The 22,263-nt window shown below is 44.8% G+C and overlaps 1 protein-coding gene across 1 annotated transcript in view; it reads right to left on the bottom strand.

Annotated features, from left to right (window-relative positions):
- Positions 1–22,263, bottom strand: part of ZFYVE26 (zinc finger FYVE-type containing 26) — a 65,313-nt gene that overhangs the window by 6,053 nt on the left and 36,997 nt on the right. Inside the window, exons 26-38 of the mRNA XM_028141521.2 lie at positions 19,179–19,425; positions 18,408–18,512; positions 15,780–15,943; positions 14,605–14,741; positions 12,670–12,701; positions 11,622–11,758; positions 10,457–10,677; positions 7,249–7,396; positions 6,814–7,023; positions 6,129–6,347; positions 2,026–2,223; positions 1,146–1,345; positions 166–307 (exon numbers count right to left, since the gene is read on the bottom strand). Coding sequence (XP_027997322.2) covers positions 166–307; positions 1,146–1,345; positions 2,026–2,223; positions 6,129–6,347; positions 6,814–7,023; positions 7,249–7,396; positions 10,457–10,677; positions 11,622–11,758; positions 12,670–12,701; positions 14,605–14,741; positions 15,780–15,943; positions 18,408–18,512; positions 19,179–19,425 — 2,160 coding nt within the window. The remainder of the gene's footprint in view (positions 1–165; positions 308–1,145; positions 1,346–2,025; positions 2,224–6,128; positions 6,348–6,813; positions 7,024–7,248; positions 7,397–10,456; positions 10,678–11,621; positions 11,759–12,669; positions 12,702–14,604; positions 14,742–15,779; positions 15,944–18,407; positions 18,513–19,178; positions 19,426–22,263) is intronic.

Here is a 22,263-nt window from a genome sequence, read left to right as displayed (position 1 = left end):
CCAGGCACTAGGGATACAAGAGCAATCTAAATGGACTTGCTCTGCCACCTCCTGTGGCCCACATTCTGGTGGGTGGTGGCCATCAAACAAACAACTGAAATAATATAAATGTTATATATGTTCCGAAAGAGAATAGTCTCTGCAGGTCTGAAACATTGTGCGTACCTTACAGGCAACATCCATTTTCATGTGGTTATTTCCAAACAGGGTTGGCAGAGGCAAGGTGGTGATCTGAGAGGTCCCGGCACTTTCACACCGGTGTAAAAACCTGGTCACTTCCATCTGCAGCTGGAGGGTGTTCATGTGCCTACAGGGACAGGAGACGCACAGGCTAGCCTCCTGAGGGGCTCCAGGAATCACATGACTAGGGCTGGGGACTGAGAAATCGTAATGAGATGGCAATGGAAAAGGCCAAAGAAATGATATGGAAGGAGAAGAGATCAAAACACCCTCTGAGCAGTTATAACAGCACAGAAACGGTGGTCTAGTGCCCTGAACAGACTCACAATAGTTCAGGTGCTCTGTGGAACTGGGTGAGGTCCAGTCCTTGAATCAGTATTTACAGAGCATTGATGTGCTGCTAATAACAGAGGTCAAGAGAGACATGAGCCCTGCCCTCACAGAGTCCATCAGCTGAGGAGAGATGAATAATGAACAAACACATAAAGCAACTAGCAACTGGGTCTATGAGGCAATAAATGGTAGCGGTGGAGCATTTACTTAAAAAAAAAAAGTTTTTATTGATTTTAGAGAGAAAAGAAGGGAGAGGGAGGGAGAGAGAGAGAGAAACATCAATGCTGAGAGAAACATTGATCGGCTGCCTCCCACACGCCTCCTACTGGGGTCTGAGCCCGCAACCCGGGCATGTGCCCTACCTGTGATCTCCTGGTTCATAGGTTGACACTCAACCACGGAACCATACCAGCCAGGCAAGGAGCATTTATTTTGGTGTTGTGCTCTAGGCAACAAGATCAGTAGGAATAATTCCTTTTAGATGAGTATTCCCCGACTCCCCCCGACCCCTCCCCAAGGGCTTAGAGATGGGCAAGAGCAGCTTCATTCCCACAGACACTCAGCTCTAGTCTTTCTGGCCGCCCTGATTGTTCCCTGAACCCGCCCCGATTGTTCCCTGAACGCGGAGCTACCTGGACACATCAGCTGCAGTCATCTTCTTTCGGAAGAAGTTGGTCTTCTTCCTTTTAGAGCTGCGGGAGGTTTCTTGGAGGTAGATCTTCAGGTGGTCCTTGGCCTTAAGCAGCCACGAGAGCTTCTCTCCCAGTTCCGTGTATGTCTTCGCTTTGTGACTGAAGAACCGAATACAGGTCATGGCAGCCCGGACTTGGTCCTAGAAGAGAAAAACAAAAGTTTAGGTCAGATGAGGTCAGGGATCTGGGAGGGTGGGGTGTAGGGGAATTCTGATCTGACTCCCACCCATGACGCTTGCGTGCCAGCACCCATTCCCAATGCCACCTGCACTGCTCTTTGGCATCAGTCCCTCCTAGGTCCAAGAGACCCCACAGTGAAGTGACTGGCTAAGATCTTGGGTAGGCTATTATTCTACCACAGAAGAGATCTTAAAAAAGATACTTTTGATTTTCCATTCAACTTGGCTTCGCTCTAACTGTGGCATTGAACAACTCGATTTCGCGTGATTTAGTTGGCTAACCTCAGACAGATTGGGAGAAACTTGTTTCCTCTCCCTTCATGCATCTTCTCTGAAAACACTCCATCATTCCTTATAAATCCTCATTCATGCCTCATGTTTATCTTGAAACTACTATCTCTGACATGCCTTCACTTCTGAAGAATGCCATTCCTGACAAGATTCAGGTCTCCCTCTTTAGAACGGGGAGAGAAATCCTCTTACTTAGCAATGCTAGACGGCAACCTGGATTGCTCTAGCATGAGCCGATTAGCAAGGCCAGGGACCAAACGACAGTCTTGTTCCCTCCCCTTTCGCAGTCTCCCCTTAAGCATGGCAGGGCCTCAGTGACAGAGACAGCAGGCAGGCTGGGCCACCCTTACCTTCATAAACTGCTGCAGCTCGTACAGAATGTGGTAGTAGTTCTTCTTCTGCAGATGCTGGCAGGCGGCAAGCAAGTACTCTCCCCAGCACTCCAAGGTTGGATCAATGGATTCTAGCAAGTTTTCCAAAACGTGTAGCTTTCCACTTTTATAGCTTGGCTGGAAAATGCCTTCTATGAAGACTTCTGGAGGACTCTCCTGGAGCAGGGTGAAGCAGAAAGTCAGAAGTCTTGAGCCTGGGTCTGGAACTGCCTGGGACCCATTCTGAATTTCCTTCAGCCTCTTCCCAGGGCAGTGCTTCTTAATGACTGAGGGTCACAGACACCTTTGAGAATCGCAGGTGGGGTCACAGACACCAAAGGGTCACAGACACCTTTGTGACTGTCCTACTCTTTCCTTCCCTTTGCTGAAAGATCCTCAACAGAGTTACCTACGCTCACCGTCTCCTATTTATCTCCTGGGGCTTTCTCTTCAGCCCACTCCTCCATACCTTTGTACCCACAGCTCTGAAACTGCCCCTTCGGTCACCAGTGACTTCTATAGTATTAAATCTAAAAGTTAGTTTTTGGTCCTTGTTTCTGTTTGATCTATCAACAGCTTTTGATAGAGCTGATGGCTTCTTCCTCCTTGAATAATTTTCTTTATTTGGCTTCCAGAACGCCACCCTCTCCAGGTTTTTTTTTCTACTTTTCTGGCTACTTCTTTTCAATCTCCTTTGCTGATTCTCCCATTCTCCCCAGGGCTTAAGAGAAGACTGTTCATTTTTCTACCTATAGTCGTTCTTTTGGTGATTTCTTATAACCTCACTGTTTTAAATACTATTGATTTGCTAACTATGCCTAAATTCCTATTTCTAGCCTGTTCGTTCCTTCTGAGCTCCAGCACTGCATAACCAACTAATACCCAATTGCCTATTCAACATGCCCTCTCAGGTGTCTAGTAAACCTACTACACCTAAAACTGCTGGTGATTGTTTCTTCCAAATTTGCTCTTTCTGCAGTTTTCTCTTTCTTAAATGATTTCCTTCTAGTTGTTCAGGTTAAACACCTCAGTCATCTCTTTTCCATATCCCAACATCAAAATAATTAGCAAATTCTATCAAAACAAATACAGAATATGCAGGAATCTGACCACTTCTCACCACCTCCACTGTACTCCCTGGCCCAAGTTATCATCTCCATTTGCCTGGATTTTTGCAATAGCTTCCTCCCTGGTCTCCCATTTTCCACTTCTGCCTCTCTTTTGTCTAAAGTCAACCTGAGTGATTCTGTAAAACCTAAGTCAGATCACGTTATTCCTCTGCTCAAAATCCTCCTATGGTTTTCCCTGTCACTCAGCGCGAAGTCCAAGTCCTCACAATGTCTACCAGGCCCTATGAGACCTGGTCTCTGCAACCTTTCTGACCTTTTCTGCTCCTACCTGTCCCCAGCTTACTGCTCCAGCCACACTGACCTTTGTTGCTCCTTCCCCCTGGACTGGGCTTCCTCCACAATCTGCACGGCTCACTCCGACCTCCTTGAGGCCTTTGTTCAGATGTCATCTTCCCTTGGCATCCTATCTACAATTGCACCCCGTCCCCTGTTTTATTTTTCTTATTATTACTCATTACCTACACTATATATTTTATTTACCTGGCTTACTGTCTCTCTCTGCTATAATGTAAGTTTTATGAGGACAGATATTTGTTTCTGTTTTTTTTTTTTTCCACTGCTGTATCTTTAGTGTCCAGAAGAGTTGTTGGCTATTTAATACATCTTTCTTGAATGAATGAATAAATGACAAAGAGTATGAAACTTCCCATGAAAGTAGACACATTTACTAATCCCCTTGCTTCTGAAACTCATCTGTGGTTCAGAGACCCTGAGTCATAAACCCCTATTCCACAGTCATGGAAAAGAAAATCACTTTGGCATTCAGATCAGGAGTAACTAATGGAGGGTAAAGGATGGCTATCCACTCACGGCAGTAAAACCATCCCAGCCCAGTAGCGCTGGGCACGAGCTGTATAGACGTGGATAAGACTGGGCTTTGAGAACGTCCACAGTGGGTGAGCGCTCCTTTCCTGACTCTGCCTGTCTGAGAAACCCAGACCTAACCTCAATGTTGTAGGACAGACTCTCAGAAGCAGAGGCCTCAGCTCCATAGAAAGGTGGAATTCCTCATAAGAGCAACATCTTAAGAACTTCTACTTCATCCATTCATCTATCCACTCATTCATTCATAACTAGGCCAGGTGCCGAAGACACAGATTAGTAAAATACAGGCCTTCTCAGTCCAGATGTGAAGACACAATTGTAACTAACAGTTGCAATCCAGGGGGATAAATGCAATAACAGAGCTATAGCCTAGGTATCATGGCGGTGAAAAGGAAGGATTATTAACATCGCTTGCATGTTCTATGAATGCACGTTCTGTGAACACACAGAGAGGGCCTGAAAGGATAGATAAGCATTCTCAGAGAACGTAAGGAGGGGCAGGGCATTCTAGGCAGAGGGAACAGACCTGTGGAGGTAAGAAAGTACACGGTACAGCCAAAAAAATTTAGGTCATTGGGTAAGTCTGGAATGTAGGTTCTAGGTAGCATTTGTATGAAAATAAACTGGAGAGAGAAGGGGGCTTGATCCTGGTGGGCCCTGCATCTAAGGCATTTGGACTCCATCCTGTGCCATGGGTCCCACTGAAGGCCTTTCAGAGAGGGAATAGCAAGAATAATGAGTAACAGAAACAGCAGGTATTCATGTTTTAGAAAGCTCACTTTTAGTGTGGCAGGTGAAGGGGTGACAAGGACAGGGAATAGGTTAGAAACATAGTGTCTTCCACACTCTCTGTAGGCATTCAGTTGTTGTCACAGTGTGTGTGTGTGTGTGTGTGTGTGTGTGTGTGTGTTTCTGTTGTTCTCAACCTGCTTGAGATTAAGGTAAGATATTTCAGTTCAAGGGTACTTGAGATCACAGGAGATAAAAGAAAGCTTCCATGCAGCTCTCACAAATGTAAAGCAGGGGCAATGCTATCGTCAGCTTTTGCCAAGATGAAGTAAGTAAGCAGCTTAGCTCTCTGGACTAGTCCTTAATTACAAGACACGGAACTGGGTGATTTCTGTTGTCTACCTGTGCTTGGGAAAAGCAGATTTACCTCAAAACTCATTTGGAAACTGAGGAAATGTTAGCAATTAAACTCTAACTGATAAAACTTTCAAATTATTCTTGAGACCTGGTTGGTAGCTAAGGCAGCAGAGAAAACATTTCCCTCTCACCGTCCTGTAGGGGCATGGTCATGAAGACTCTGACCTGCTGACTTCACTTGGAGCAATCCTACATGATCTATTTGCAAATCTTCATCAGCTGCCATTCTGAATTAGAGTGGCAAACTGAAGTGAAAGCATACCTTGAGGTCTTTTACTTTTATATGAAATTTGGTATGAATCAGCCAATACCCCATAAGGTTTTCATAGAATGTACAGATTAAAAAAAAAAAAAAAAGGCCTGCCACAGGGTCATGGTGAAACCGAATCCTGACTTAGCTTCACCATGGCTCCAAAGAAATGTTGCACTTCGTGGTGCCTGTGCCTTTGTGGGAGGAGGGCGGCGGAAGCCAGGGGTAAAAAGAGCACACTCTCCCTCCACAAGACACTGCAGCCCAAACATAAGATGTGTCCTAGGGGTGATCCTGGGCCTGTGGGAACAACTCTGAGTGATGAGCAGCTAATCGGCAGCGGGACACAGTCCCAGGGCAGGTGGAGGTGTGTGGAAACAGAGAGGTTAAGCAATTTGCTCAAGGCCACACCGCTTACACCAATCATCTTATTCCAGAGATCATGCTCTCAACCACCATTTGATTCTGCTGTGGGCTTTGGGAGAAGGGATGGAGTTTGTCACTGCCAGTGGAGGGCAATCTGGGATCCAGGTTAAGACTTGCTGCACACTCATCAAATCATGATCTGTGTAGACAGAATTTTCCATTGGGCCTCCCTCTGCCAGAGGTGTCTCATAGCTCACCGCTGGCTTTAGTGGAAGGGGGTTATCGCCCCCACCCTGTAAAGCTGAGTGGCCCACCGAGGAGGGCAGAGCAGGCATTGCCGCTTGAGAGCTGCATCTGTGTCTCACCTTGTTGAGCAGGTGCAGCAGGGCTTCCCGCAGACAGCTGTGCCTCACGTAGAAGCTGATGATGGCCAGGTTGGTGCTATAGTTATGCAGGTAAAAGAGGCACTCTTGGTAGTAGGTGTTGTTCATGATCTTCCCTTCAGGGATCACCTCCAGAGAGAGGCTCTGGGTCCGAAGGGTAGCTTCCAGTTCTTTCAAGGTGGCCAAGTAATCATCATCTTGCTGACAGGGAAGGAGAGAGTGAGGGAAAATGGAACTCAGTATGCTCTCTGCAGTCCCCGAAACTGTCATTAAAGAATATTTAATAATGTGGAAAAATGCTCAAGATACAGTTTTAAGGGTAGAGAAATAGGCAGGATACAAAATTCTATAATACTGTGTAATATCAATTTCATTCCAAAACACAACATAGAAAGTTCACCAAAATCTAAATACTATTTAAGTCTGGGTATGAGATTATATGTGATTTTTATCAGTTGAAAGTAGTTTTCTGTAGTTTGCTTTAATTAAAAAAAAATGTGACTCTGTATTACTTATCTAACCATATCTAGTTCTTATCAAACTATAATAGAATGAACAAAACCCAAGCCTGCCACTGTCAGCCGAGTGGAACTTGATCTTGTCCCCAGATCATTACTGCTCCTGGGTCTCCCTCCCTGAGCGGACCCTTCATCCACTGAGCTCTTACCAAGGATAGGAGTGGCCTCACTGTGGACTCCAAGTACTCAACCACATCCTGTACCAGTCTTGAGCCATGACTCAGCTGATTGAGGTCAAAAGGGGGCTTCAGACAGCGACTGAACTTCTCCCGTGCGGCAGTGAGGTTCCCAGCTTTGAGGCAGGCCATTCCCCAAGCATGCCACGCCCCAGTGGGATCCAGTCCAGTCTTTGTGGAGACCTGGAGGACAAATAGCTCCTGTAGTTAGAGGTACTTACATCAAGGCCCGAGAGTCCCGAAGACCTATTCTATCCCCTTGTTGCCAATCATCTCTCCCCACCCCCCACCTAGGCAAACTGGTCATGCCTGGGTACTTGCTCATGGCCAAGAACTACTGAGATGCAATACCTGTTTGCAAGGCAATTCATTACAGTAGGGTAGAAGTAAGCTTTGTCTTTGTCTCACCTCAACGCCTAGTTGGTAGTACTCAGCTTCCAAAAGCTGGTTCCTTAGCCTGGTTACTGCAGCTGGCTGCAAGATCTGATCCAGAGATGGGACATGGCGATAGGCAGCAGCAACTAAAATATTCAGTACGTCTACCTTGCTGATGTAGCTGCAGGGAGGAAAAGGACAAGGCAATGAGGCTCCACAGAGTCTTACTAAGAATAGTTGCTGCTTAAAGGTGTGCTATTTATTTCCAATGGAACTGTGATAGTGAGAGCTGAGAGGTACAGAGACACTGAGAGATGGCTGGAGCCAGACTCTGAATCTCAACTCCATCATTTAGCTGCTCCATGATCTTAGGCAAACTAGTTAACCTTTCTCTGTCTCAATTTACTCATCTGTAAAATGAATATAAAAATGAAATAACCCAAGTGAAAGGGCTTAGGACAGTGTCAGGAGCTTCGCAGGCACTCATTAAACGTTAGGGATTAACAGGTGGAGCGGGTCACTCAGGTCTTCTACTTGAGGCAAGGCCTTTACACTGAATGTTGGAAGCTCTTAAGTTTCCTGTTTGCTTTTTGGTCCTTTTTAACCCTGCTTGCGTGGGACAGAGCACAGAGACTGTATGGACGGCCTGCACTCCTGGTCAGCACAGGGCTCACATCATTACCATTCCCGGAGGTGCTGCTGGGCAGGGCTTCCTGGCCTTTTCCTCGGATTCTAGTCTCCCGGACTCGACATCCTTTCCCTGGGCTAAAGATGGGCTCTCATCACCGCCTACTCAGACTGCCACCTTTCAGTGCTCCTGACACCTGGTGATTGCAAAACCTTATCATAACAGAAAGCCCAGAGAGCTGGATTATTCTGTCTAGTGCTCAAGGTTCTTAAATCTTGTAACATAATTCTAGCAAAAGACCCTGTGGATCCTGACTTGTCCACCGATTTCCTTGAACAGGGATTCAGTGCGTTACTGATTCTCAGCTAGTGGGAATGGAGTAGGAAAGAACAGTGTGAAAAAGCAAATTTGTTATCGCTACATATTGTTCATTTGTAACAGAGGGTGTGAGTTTTTTATGAATTAAAGACGTAGAAAAATACTCTGCAAACCAAGAATTCTCAACACACATGGGAGATGTATCCACTCCCCTCAGCAAACGGGCATAAAGACAGTGATTCTCCAGAGTGGGTGTCTCTGAATCCGGGTGGGGGGGAGTGAGGGAGGGCAGGGAGGAGGGAGAAAGGATGTGCAATCTGAAACCACTGCTGAAGCCCCAGCCACCTGGGGGTGGGTGAGAATCCTACTGAACTAAGGACTTCCTTAACTTATGCTGCCCTCAGCCTAAAGTGGCTATTTCCTCCATCCTATATAATAAAAGCGTAGTATGCAAATTGTCCCCTCGACTGGGAGTTCGTCCAGGGGGCGGGGCTAGCTGGGGGAAGGAAGGGAGGCCCCGGTGGTGGCAGGTGGCCAGGGGAAGGGAGGGAGTACCTAGCTAGCAGCCAGCAGCTGCTAGGGACCCTACAGTGCACGAATTTCGTGCATTGGGCCTCTAGTCTATAACAGATTTTGAAGGAAGTATAGGAATTAATGTTAAGTCTATTCCCCTTCCCAATCTGAGTATTTTTAAAAAAATAAATAAAACTTTAATATCATTTACATTATTAATATTCAAAATATTCAGGGTGGGGCAAAAGTTGGTTTATAGTTGTTCATATGGAAAATAACACAATAATTAATAAATACAAGAATAAACTGTGTTTCATGTACTTACAACTGTAAACCTACTTTTGCCCCATACTGTATTTAGACATATTTTAATTTTTGCTTTAAGTTTACCTTTTTGCTATATGAAGGGGTTTCTGTCCCTGTGTACCCTTCTTTTCCATTTCTGATAATTGGTAGCTTTTTGGTTCTTTTCATGGTTATTTATAAACTTTATTTAACATGTTATATCTATTTATTAATTTATCAACTTGAGAAATGATGTAGAATCTAGTACCTCTTGATATGAGTGAAATTAACTTCTTCAAACTTCCTTCTATTTTTTGTCCCACCTCCTTTTATCTTTCTCAACCTTTTGTTTTTTGTGAATAAAAACAATAAAGCTGCTTGGCTGGTGTGACTCAGTGATTGAGCTTTGACCTATAAACCAGAAGGTCACGGTTCCATTCCAGATCAGGGCACATGACCGGGTCGTGGGCTTGATACCTAGTAGGGGGCATGCAGAAGGCAGCCGATCAATAATTCTCTCTCATTGATGTTTCTATCTCTCTCTCCATCTCTGAAATCAATGAAAATATTTAAAAATAATAACAAAGCTAACATTTTTGGAGTAGTAGGCCCAGTTCTTAGCCCTTTACATGGATATTCTCACTTTGTCCTCGTAACAGCCCTATAAGTATTATTGTCATACCCATTTTATAGAGGAGGAAACTGAGGCCCACAGTGGTGAACAGACTTGTCCAAGGTGACAGAGCTTGGAAGTGGGGAAGCTGAGATCCACTCTACTCTATGCCAGCTGCTGAGTTTGCAGGCAAGTGCCCGAGGTACTTCCTTCCACTCAGCTAGGACTGAGTGCTGGGAACACACAACATGAGTCACACAACTGGGTGGATAAGCTGAGAACTGGGAGTTTTCACTGTCAAGTTAATAAAAGGAGGCAGAGCAGGTTGTGCAGGGACCTGAGGCTTAATCATACCTTTTCCAAAGATATTTCTACTTTATGACTCAGATTCCTACCTGTGACACAGGGATACATCAGTCCCCAGCGTGCTTTACAGGTCTCTCGTTAGAACTCCCTGAGGCCACAGTCTGAATTTGGTCAAGGTTGGGGTAGAGTTTTGGTCAAGGGTAAGCACTGGACAACTCAGGGAAAACACATCTTTAAAAGCCAGAAAGTTCCACAGCGATTAAAGGTGCTCCTCTAAATTGACTCTAACCACAAATCAACCAGAGTCTTGGAGTTCTTTCTGACTGGGTACAGCTAGAGAATCCTTGCCTTGAGGATGCACTCAGGGACAGAGAAGGACGGACACAGGCTGCTCAGGTAGGGTGAGGAAGACCACTTGTGATCTGGTAACAGCATGACATTAACATCAAATTGCGATGTAAACATTTCAGTATGTCTTGGCAGAAAGGATGGTGAGGTGAAAACTCACAGTGGGGCCAGGAAGAGAAGCTGGATAGAAATGACTGCCAGGCAAAAGGACAGACACTTACTCCCATTACCTGTCACAAAGAGCCAGGTCCTGGCTGCGGCCGGCCTTGACAAACATCACCTTGGCGCTGAAGAGCAGCTGCTTCATGATGTCTGCGAGCAGCCCTGCGTCCACCTCTGGGTTGGCGAGGCCCTGGGACAGCCTGCAGCAGTGCTCAATCAGCTGGTGGCCACAGGCAACGCTGTCCCGGTGCAGATTCAGGATGGCGATGCACAAGGAGGCGCTGGGGGCCTGGCCAGTGTGGAGGAAGAGAGAAGCACACAGGGAGTTCAGGGACCCACGCGTTCTTCACAGGCAGTTAGATGGTGGGAATTACTCTTCCTGCTTCACAAAGCGTGGAAAACACTGAAGGAGGAGCCAACATTCCACAGCAAAGCGGAAGTGGAAATGAACAAATTCCATGTGTTCTAAGCAGCACCGCCAAAGCTCTGGCTGCTAGGTTTCATCACCTTACTGGGAGGAAAGCAGCTGTGTTCACGTGTTCCCTACTTCCTGGGAATGTTCACAGGACCCTCCTCTTTCCAGTCTATGTCCCACTAACACAGGTTTTCTTTATTACCGGCTTGGAGTATGATGGTCACCTTGCTTGTCTGACCACCTGGAGAAGCCTTTGCTTAAAGTCACTGAACACACTGATGATAATTCATATTCCAAAAGCACATTCCAGAACCTTTCACTGTCCCTGATGCCTACTAAGGACATATTCCTTACTGCAGAATTCAAGTCCCTAAACATAAATAGCCTGTTTTAATCCTATCTTTTACTACCTCTCTACCTACACCCTATCCCTTAAAATTAAACCATCTCCAATTCTCCACCTGACCTGCAATTTATGACACTGAACCTTTGCTCAGATGTTTTAGTTTTGCACTCTTTGCCCTTCCCCTATCTTCACTCCCCTCCTAACCCCCAAATTTCTGCTTGTCAAACTTCTACACACTTCTAAGGCTCATCTTAAATGCTACCTCTTCCAGGAAGCCTTTCCTGATCTCCTCGTGTGCATTTCCTATGATGCTCTTCATTTTCTGCCGTAACTGGTATACTTGTCTTAGCTCCCATATTGTTTAAACTAAGCAAGTGAAGGCCAGGCTGTGTTCACCTATCTCTGCATTTCCCACCATACTACTACACATCATAAAGAAACTCAAATGGCCATTGAATTTTATTGCTGTTACCTGTTCATAGTAAAATTCATTCCGCACCAGCTCATTTTCCTCCTCATTCAAGTCCAAAATCCATTCTACCTCAGGTGCTTTGGGGACTCTGACCACAGCTGAGTATGGTGGGCTTTCATTCTTGGCGCTGTCCGGGGCTGGGAAGAGAATGCCATCTGTGTCAGCCACTGGCCAGCAGGCGATTCTAGCCCAGCCCCATGAGCTGGCGTGAGTTGCAGGCAGATCCTAGCCTGCTGAGTGCCCTTTCTCTTTGCTTGGTCCTTTTTATTTCCTCTAGGAGACCTCCTTAAGGAACCTCAAACTTCCTTCCCCAGGGGAGACCTGGGATGAGTATTACAGTGTTTGCCACACAAACCTGAACGGTTCATGTCAAATGGACTGCTGAGCCACTGGCTACTCAAAAATTGACCTGCTGTGGAAGAGTATAGGCCAAAGCTATTAACAGAGGTTAATTAGGAGGAACGAGGGAGCCTTGGGAGGTAGTATGATGGTGAACAGGAACCTAGGGGTTAAAAAACACCACAAAAAAACCACACTCTGGCCGGTGTTGCTCAGTTGGATGAGCATCATCCCATATACCAAAAGGATTCCTGGTCAGGGCACAGCCTGGGTTGTGGGCTCAATCCCCCAAAAGGGGGTGTGCAGGAGATAGCCGATATATGTTTCTCTCTTACATCGATGTTTCTCTCTCTCTCCCTGTCCATTTCCCTCTCTCTAAAATCAATAAACATATATTAAAAAAATTTTTTTTTGAAACCTACTATAAGTTAAGGTCCAAGTTATTTGGTTATTGGCCTTCTCATTGCTAGAAAGTAATGGGCCAGAATGATAGACTAATATGATGATAAACTTTTAAGGGAAAGAGCTTGATTGAAATGCGAAGAATTTTCTTGGGCCAACCGGTTGGACTGAGGGGACCTTCATGAGCGGCCCGCTGGTCAACCCCAACCCATGCTGTCAAAGGGCATGCCAATTGCAGCTGACAAGGAAGGAAAAGCCAATCTGAGCATATAAACAAAGAGTCCCAGGCAACGTGGTTCAGCCTTACCTTCTGGTTGTCCTGGATTCTCCTCTGGCCCACTGGAAACAGAGAAAGAAAAAATGAAATGCCTGAATCTCCTCGTTCTCTTTGATTTGAGCTTGGTATAGCACTGACCTTTACTCCGTTACCCGGGTGAGATAGGAAATTATCCAAAACTCTTTCCTCTCCCTCACTTGTCAGCCAATCACTCACCAATTCCTGTCCATTCCATCTCCTAAATGCCCCTTTAAATATCCCCATCTCTCTCTCTATCCTTGCCTCAGAGAGGGTCCTCATCATTTACTGGTAGAGCCTTTTCCATAGCTTCCCATTCTGTACTTTACAGCTACAGCAACCTTTCAAAAGTGCAAATCTGGTCAAACGATGCTTGTGCTTAAAATTCTTCATAATTTTCAGCTTCTCAGTAGCTTCTCAGGGTAAAACCATTTCACATTGCAGTTCAGCAGACAATGTCCCCTGTGACCTGACCTGGCTACCTCCTGAGACCATCTCCTGCCACTCACAACCTATGCTCAACCCATAAAAGTCCAAAGGAGTCAACTCTACCATTGACTCTGATCAACTTCAGGTGACACTACAAGCCAGAACTCAGGTCCTGAGTCATAAATCGTGACCTGCATGAGCAGCCCGCTGGTCAACCCCAACCCATGTTGTCAAAGGGCATGTTCCAAGCCTTGTGCCACTGCCCAAGTCCTCCTGGCTCAGCTGCCAGCCTCTAAGTCCAAGGTACACTGGCCAGAATCTTAGCACATCTCCTACCTACTTACACTTCCTCAATGACCCACACGTTCTCCTACCCTTACCCTTACCTTTGCAGTTGTTCCTCCCATTTCTGGGCATGCTCTGTTTTTGCTTCTTTTCCTACTAACTTCTCATCCTCTAAGACTCAGCCCGGGTGCCACACCTCGGAAACCCACCTGACCACTGTGCTTATTCAATGACTGTGTGGTCTGTTTGTTGGCTGCCTCCCCGCTAATTGGGGGCTCCTTGAGAGCAAAGTGATTACTGCTGAGTGACTAATGAGTGAAAGAATCCCCATCAATACTAACTGCTCATTTCAAATCTCCGCAGTATGGTAGACAGATAATTCTCCCGTCCCCACACTGAGGGAGGCAGTGGTATGCCAGGGTCACAGAAACTATAGTATAAGCATGGCATGTCTTCCTTCCTACAAGATCAGTAATCATCATGGTAAATAATGACAAAAAATGTTCATTTTAAAACAAACACAAAAATGCTGTTACACCTCTGAAGAAAATGTAAAATCTATTTAAGTCTGTAAGTAAAACATGAAAAATTCAAAGTAATTTTGCTTTTGGATAGTTGCTTAGTTTCAGCCTCCTCTGCTGCTAGAAGTAGTGGGAATAATTGAGCAACACCGAGTCAGCCAACACAGCCCTAATCTGTCTTAGCAGAGGGATGAGCAGTTTCTGAAATTTGTCACCAAGTGAACTGTGTGTAGGAACACACAGGATTACTGGAAAGACTCTTGTAATTACGGATAACAAGCCAGGATGACTAGATAGATTAGAGCTGATGAAAGTGATGCCCAAACATTCAGCAGGTAGGAATATGTCCCTTGAAGTCCAGCTGAGACCATCTGGAGCAAGAGTGGCTGTAACACAGGTGAGGAGGTTGGTGAACTGAGATCAGTGACCCGAGTCAGGGCTTGGGCTGTAGAACAAATGTCCTAATCTCAGAGAAAACGTCACGTAAGAGCCTTATACTTGGCTTCCTCTCACTCTTATTTCCTTTCTTAGAAGTTTCTCTGACCAAGGACAAACGTTTCATTGTAGAGTTCATGGCATTTCAGTGTGAATGTTAAGTAAAAACATTTTTAACCAGATTTGAGATTCTCTCCTAGGAGCCTCCTAGGAGTGCAAGGACTTGAGGGAGGGTGTGTGGTCAGTAACAGTAGCAGCCCCACTGCAGAACACTCACTCTTTGTTGTAGTAACGGTAGCACTGGTCACACACGCGAGTAGGGTTCTCCCTGCAGCCTTCCACAACCATTTTCTTAGTGGAGCAGGAACTGCACACTAGCCGGCCGCAGCGGCGACAATGATGACGTCTGTTAAACTGAGGGGTGTCAGAGGGAAGAGAAGGAAGGGGAGGAAGAGTAGGTAAGACTGTGGGAACTGTGAGTAGAAGAGTTAATCCATTTATCCTTGGTGTCAGCCCCTGTGACTTATGAAGAACACCAGGTGCCTGGCCTCTGTTGAGAAAGAACACACTAGTGCTTGCCTTTGAGAAGCTGAGATTTAAAGATATCTCTCAGCTGAGGAGCAAAGGTGCCTAAGTAAGTCATGAGCAGTTTAGCAATGGCTCCTGATAAGATCTACCTGTCTGTGGAGGCAACATAGAAATATATAGCAAAAAACAGTGGAGAAGGATGGACTTTCTCAGCCAACGCAGATCAGATTTCTCCATGGTATTCATGATGACGAAAAAGTGTTCTTTTTTCAAAGTATGTCACAAGCACTACCTCATTTCATTATAAGAGGTTGGTAAACATATTCACCTCTTTTATAAAAGAGGAGGAAACAGACACAGAGAATTTACATCATCCTCGTTTTCATCAGCACTGAGTAATATACCAGTCAGGCACTGTGTTAAGTGTGGTGACATCTGTTATGTAATTACCCCTTACAATGACATGAGCCAAATGACATATCATCCTGAGTTTATAAGTGAGCATCTGAGACTGAAGAAGTTAATGGTCACAGTGCTAATAAGAGGCAGAGCTGAGATTAGAACCCAGGTCTTCTGCTTCCAGAGACAGCACATATAACCATTACCAGTCACCCGTCTTATTGTGAAAGACAGGGGAGCTTGGAACAAGGTCTTCTGATGTTTAGAGTCCTGCTCTATCAATCTGCCTCTTTTATGTTTTTTCATGAGAATGGCAAAGATTTTAGAATTTAAGGCTCTTTCAGGACATCTACCACCTGCTTGAATCCAAAAAATACACTCTGGTCAGGTCAAAGATAAATCCAAAGTCTTAGATTTGGTAATTCTTCTGAAAATACCAATAATCTTGGGGACATGAGGTGATTACAAACTCGAGTTTCTCTTTAGTTTCTCCCTCAGACAGAGCCGGAGTCGGATGCTGCTCACCATGGTGAAGTGCTCCCTGCAGCAGACCATGCAGAGGCTCTCGCTCTCATCCGGTACCCACTGGTGCCTGCCCGGGGGCGTCGCTGGGGGCACAAACTCCAGAGGGGGCTGGCTCTGTGGGACACTCCTCTCCTTCGGACTGGGGGAACGTACAATGGAGACACCTGGGAATCAGAGGCAGAAGTCAGAGACAAGGTGATGAATAGTTCAGCTCATAAATGAGGAAGGAATGAGAGAATTAGAATTTCACCACTTTATGAATCCCTAGTGAAATAACAAGGCAGTTAATGATCATTACTGGGTGATTGCATCACAAGAAAAGAGACAACTGGACACTGTGTATCTCCTCATGGGGGGCACACAAGCACCCATAAAACATACTTACCCCAAAATATTAGGCCTGAATCAAATCAAGTTTCTAAGATATCTCTACCAGAGTACACTACAAATATAGGGATAAAGACCCAGATTGCCACAGGGCAGCAGCCAGCAAAGTCCAGCATGTGGGATGCTCTTCAGGACAAATGACCCACTTTCCTCCACAAATAAAAAATAGGGGGTGAGGGGAGAGGGAAGATATTGATTAAAAGAGATTTAAGAGATATTTTAGCCAAATGTCATGTGTGAGCATTATTTAGATCTTGATTCTGGAAAAAGCAATTCTAAAAAAAACTTTATGAGACAACCGGGGAAATTTGAATAGTGACTGGGTAGTTGATAATAGCAAGGAATCATTAACTTGTTTTTAGGTATGATAATAACGTTATGGTTTTGTTTTATAAATTTCCTTACTTTTAGCAATATATACTGATATATTTATAAATAAAATTATATCTAGGATTTGCTTCAACATAATCCAGTAGAAGGACAGGGGTGTAGATGAAACAAGTGTGGTCATCACGGGACGATAATTTTTTTTAATTACTTTATTGATTAAGGTATCACATATTTGTCATCAAACCCCCCCCCCCCCCGTTCCCTTCCCAAACCCCCCCACACGCATGCCCCCCTCCCCCTGTTGTCTGTGATCACTGGTTAGGCTCATATGCAAGCACACAAGTCCTTTGGTTGATCTATCTCCCTTGACGGGACGATAATTATTATAGCTGGGCAATAAGACTTCATTGCACTATTCTCTCTATTCTTGTGTTTTGAAACATAATAAAAAGCTAAAAATAAAAACCCAAAAACATAAACCAAAGTTGCTCAGGCCGCCTTGCGGAGACGTGTGAAGCTGCCCATACACCTGTAAGTCTGAGCCCTCCCCTCAGGTCTGATGGTTACCATGAAGCATGACTAATTCTCAAAGCATGGCCATGAAATGCCACAGTCTTTCTTTATGGCATCTAAGGAGATTTCTTGTCACCTTGCAGAGCAATGTTGGCAGGTCACAGAAAAAGAAAACTGAAGAACATAGTGACTCTCAGCAGCACCCAAAAGAACAGAGGCTATAGATCTCTCCCCAGAATCCTGCTCCAACTGCTGGCAAAACAAACACTTGCTGAGCTTCTTTCGAGTGTAGGCCATTGTGCAAGGGGCTGGAGTGTAGGCCATTGTGCGGGAGAGCGGAAGGGATGGTAAAATGGGGTGACCAGCACATGGCCGAGCCTTCAAGGAGCTTGCCTCCTGTGTGGGTGACGGACATAAGTAATTAAGTGCAGCACAGCAGCAGAATAAACACGAGGACTAAATACAATCAATCCTCCTTATGAACAGATTCCATATTTGTGAATTTGCCTACTGGCTAAAATTTACTTGTAACCTTAAAATCAGTATTTATAGTGCTTTCAGAGACATGCAGAGCAGTGAGTAATTTAAGCCTCCTGACAGGTTGAAAGGGTGATGTTCTGCTTTCTTGTTTTAGTTCAGAGGACGGAAGATGGAGATGGTAGGAGACAGGACAGTGCATGCAAGACGCTCAGCTCTGGGGCTGGCTAGACAGGGCTTGAATTCCAACTCTAGTACCAATAGTGGGAGGCCTCAGGCACGTCACTTAACACTGCTGAACCTCTTTTTCTCTTTTGTAAAATAAGTAAAATAGAATCTACTGGTACAAACTGTTTTCAATTTAAGATTATAATCTGTGATATATATATCTAATCTGTATATATGATATATATGTGATTGCCCCTCTGGCATGCCTCAGTGGTTGAGTGTTGACCTATGAACCAGTAGGTCACTGTTTGATTCCCGGTCAGGGCATGTGCCCAGGTTGCGGGCTCGAGCCCCAGTGTGGGGCGTGCAGGAGGCAGCCGATCAATGATTCTCTTTCATCACTGATGTTTCTATCTCTCTCTTCCTCTTCCCTCCTCTCTGAAATAAATAAAAATGTATTAAGAAAAAGATATATATGTGATATGTATCTATATACACCCGTGTACATAGTTTTCCTAGCAGCAATGGTTCAGTATTCACTAAGTTAATGTTAGTAGAAACTAAAGATATACCACCACAAATAATGAGGGTCAACTATATGCTGAATTTTCTGGGGTATACAAAGTGGAACAAACCAAGAAAAACAGTGAGGATGTTGTAATGGGAAATTTAAAAAAGGGGTAAAAGAATCAGAAAGTCAGAATTCTGTAAGATTGAACTAAAAGTTGGGAGACTCTCAGAACCGGTCCTTACCCTGACCAGGAGTAGTAGCGGAAGAGAACTCTGCTGATGGTGACCTAGTCAAGGTCTCGAGGTCTGAAGCCTGACCCACACTTTCCTGGAGGTGAATCTCAGAATCTGTAGAGGGGAAAATGCTGTTAGAATATCGTTCTACCGTAAGCATCTTCACTGTGCGAGGTATTTAGTTCAAAGCCCTGTTCCTTTCACTGGCTATCACTCCGTGATCCTACCAGGTATAAAAGGAATGGTAGAGCACTTCTAAGCCTACTTCTTAAAGTCCTCAACAAAGTATGTTTATAAAGGCATGTGAGAAAATAAAGTAGGTGCTAGGACTTTACAAAATAAATCCAAGTACGTCCAGAGGGAAGTGAAAGATAATGCCACTGGAGGATAGGGAGTAAGAACAAAAGAGCTGGCTGGGAGCATCAGCCCATATTGACTTCATTTTCTTCATTCTTGGAGACCAAGTCAGCTCACATGCCAGTGGTAGCTGTTGAGACCCTCTATACATTCTGGCACTTAAAGGCCTTCTGCACCAAGGCCACACAGAGACCACTTCCAATACGTTCGTTTCCCAAACCTTTATGCCATCAAGCACACAGTGATGATCTACCATTTAAAAATTCTGGTTAGCTTGCTACTTCCTCCAAGACCAAGATCTCTCCTACTCTCTTTCAATCCCCATCAACTCAAAATAATAAAAGAGGATAAATTAAAACTAAGGATGTAGCATAGTACTTCTTACTCCATGTAGAACCGCCCCCCTAGGGTGTTGGCAGTTACCTGATTGTTTCTCCCTCAGAGAGTATGGGAAGTCCAGGGCTTTCCCCGCATATCTGGAGAGCAGTGAGTCAACCTCGTCCATGGTGAAGCCGATCTCCTGCCTTGCTAGCAGCGGGTGCAGAGTCTGCACAGCCACGGTGGCCCAGTCTACTTTCATGTTCATGAGCAGTTGCTCTAGCATGAGCAGAGGCTTAGAGGACAAGTGGGAATAGCTGGCCCGGTGCTGCTCAGGCAGGGTCAGCAGAACCTGTTTGTGGGGTACAGAGTAAAGAAAACTGTACCCAAACCTCAGAAGAAAGCCGAGATTCTTACTGGGAAAGGGAAGGTGCTAGGGACCAAGGGTACATGGCTAACTACTGAAACTGGCTAGTAGTCTTGTAGGAAGCAAGGCTGGACTCCTATCTAAATCCTCCAGGCGGCAAACAAGAAGCACATGCCAGCCCGGCCGGTGTGGTTCAGTGGTTGAGTGTCGTTCCATGCACCAAGAGATCACTGGTTCTATTTCTGGTCAGGGAACATGCCTGGGTAGCAGACTCCATCCCCAGTGTGGGGTGTGCAGGAAGCAACCAGTCCATGTTTCTCTCTCATCGATGTTTCTATTTCTCTTTCTCTTTCCTTTCCTCTCTCAAAAAAAAAAAAAAAAAATCAATAAAAACATTAAAACCCTAACTGGCTTGGCTCAGTGGATAGAAGGGTTCCAGGTTCGATTCTGGTCAAGGGCATGTACCTTGTTATGGGCACATACCCAGTAGGGAGTGTGCAGGAGGCAGCTGATCGATGTTTCTCTCTCATCGATTTTTCTAACTCTCTATCCCTCTCCCTTCCTCTCTGTAAAAAAAGCAATAAAATATATTTAAAAAAATATTAAAAAACTAGAGGCCCAGTGCACGGATTCATGCATCGGTGGGGTCCCTTGGCCTGGCCTGTGGGGATCGGGCCAAAACCGGCTCTCTGACAGCCCCCAAGGGGTCCCAGATTGTGAGAGGGTGCAGGCCAGGCAGATCGGGGCCAAGTTTATTTATAAAAACCAGTATGAAAATTATCAATTTTTTCTTTAGGTGATAACTTATAGATCTGATATACTATGACTGATTTGTTGAATTAAATTTTAGTCCAGCCTGGCTGGATAGTTCAGTTGGCTAGAGCATTGTCCTGATACGCCAATATTGTGGGTTTGATCCCCAGTCAGGGCACATACAAGAATCAACCAATGAATGCATAAATAAGGGGAACAACAAATTGATGTTTCTTTTTTCTCTTTCAACTCAATAAATAAAAAATTAAAAAAAAAATTTAGTCCAGTATAGTAGTTAGCAAGGGAGTGTATAAAACTAAAAGTGGTTGAATAGGTGGAAATTTTAATTACTTAACATAATTAATATGTATAATATGTTTTATGGCATTTAGCAGCCTAATATTTGATATATATTGAACCAAATTTAGTTTTAGGGTTAGAAATGATACTTAAAATTCAGCAGATAAGATTAACCAAGTGGTAATAAATACTGTCAGGCTATTTTAGAAATGATATAGTTGTTTCATATATAGATGTTGTTATTTATGTTTATATATTTTACTAGAAGCCCAGTGCACGGATTCGTGCACTGGTAGGTTCCCTTGGCCTGGCCTGTGCCCTCTCACAATCTGGCTTGGGAGGGACCACGGGAGGTTGGCTGGCTGGGAAGGGACTGCGGGAGGGCTCCAGGGAGGGCTCCAGGGCGTGTCCGGCCCCTCTCGCCCAGTCCCAATCAGCCGGACCCTAGCAGCAATCTGAACTACTTGTCAGAGCATCTGTCCCCTGCTGGTCAGTGTGCATCATAGAGACTGGTCGAATCGCCGGACACTTATCATATTAAGCTTTTGTTATATAGGATATGACTCAGTTGAAGCATTGTCCCATACACCAAAAGGTTGTGGGTTTGATTTCTGGTCAGGACATATACTCAGGTTGTGGGTTTGATCCCCAGCTGATCAATGTTTCTTTCTCACATTGATGTCCCTCCGCTTCTCCCCTCCTCTCTCTCTCAAATCAATAATAATAAAAAAAAGTACACTCCAAGTACCTTCACCTAGAGGAGGGGTCAGCAAACTTTTACTGTAAAGAGTCAGACAGTAAATATCTTAGACTTTGTGGGCCATATGTCAGTGTAGTGGGAAAAAAGCCACAGATAATACAAGTGAATGCATGCACTTGTGTTCCAATAAATCTTGATTTCAAAAGTAGGCTCAAGAGTGCATTTAGTCCACAGGTGGTAGACTACTGACCTCTGGCCTAGACCCTTCAGAAATAGCTGAGCTCTGTCTCACCTTAAAGCCACAATTCTGTCCATTTAAGGCTTTATTAGAATGAGCAATTTAAGATGATATCCATGGATTGCCTAACCTGGCATCTCCAATATCCTACAGGTGAATGATTATTCTGAATTTCTGGAGGTTGTTATCACTAGCCTTGAAATACGTTCATTAGTTCTGCTCATTGCCAGTTTTCAAGGAGTCCCCCATTTAGTTACAATGCATCAAAAGAAACATTTTAGGAACATTTTATGTAGTTGAACTCTTAGCAAGTGGGCCAGTGGTCATATTCCTGGCTGTCCCAGTGCTCATTCTGTTTGTGGGCAGTCTATCTGACTGCCAATCAGAATTGTTAGAAGAGTGTCAGAGGCCCCATCTCTCTCCAAACACTCCTTCACTGGATTACTTTTTCTAGTTTATGATTTTTTTCTATTATTGTCTCTAAGGTTATGTATCAAAGGTAAGGGCCTATTTCCTCATCATATTACCTAGACAATTAACCCTTTATCAAGCAGTAGTTTTAAATCCTCACACCAGAATCCCTTTGGAAGACAGCCAGGCCCTGTTGCAAGAGATTTAGTTCTAATTGATCTGGGGGTGGAGGTCAACTGCTGGTATTTTTAAAAAGACCAGGTGGTGCCATGGACAGTGTGGTTCAGTGGATAGTGCATTGGCCCAGGTCCTGGGTTCACTTCCTGGTCAAGTTCACGTACCTGGACTGCAGGTTTGATCCCTGTCCCCTGTTGTGGCCCAAGCAGGAGGCAATCAATTGATGTTTCTTCTTCTTCTCTCT

Source organism: Eptesicus fuscus, chromosome 5 (assembly GCF_027574615.1).
Source record: "Eptesicus fuscus isolate TK198812 chromosome 5, DD_ASM_mEF_20220401, whole genome shotgun sequence".
NCBI lineage: Eukaryota > Metazoa > Chordata > Mammalia > Chiroptera > Vespertilionidae > Eptesicus > Eptesicus fuscus.
Note: the sequence above shows the minus strand (reverse complement) of the source record. Positions and strands in the feature narration are given on the sequence as shown.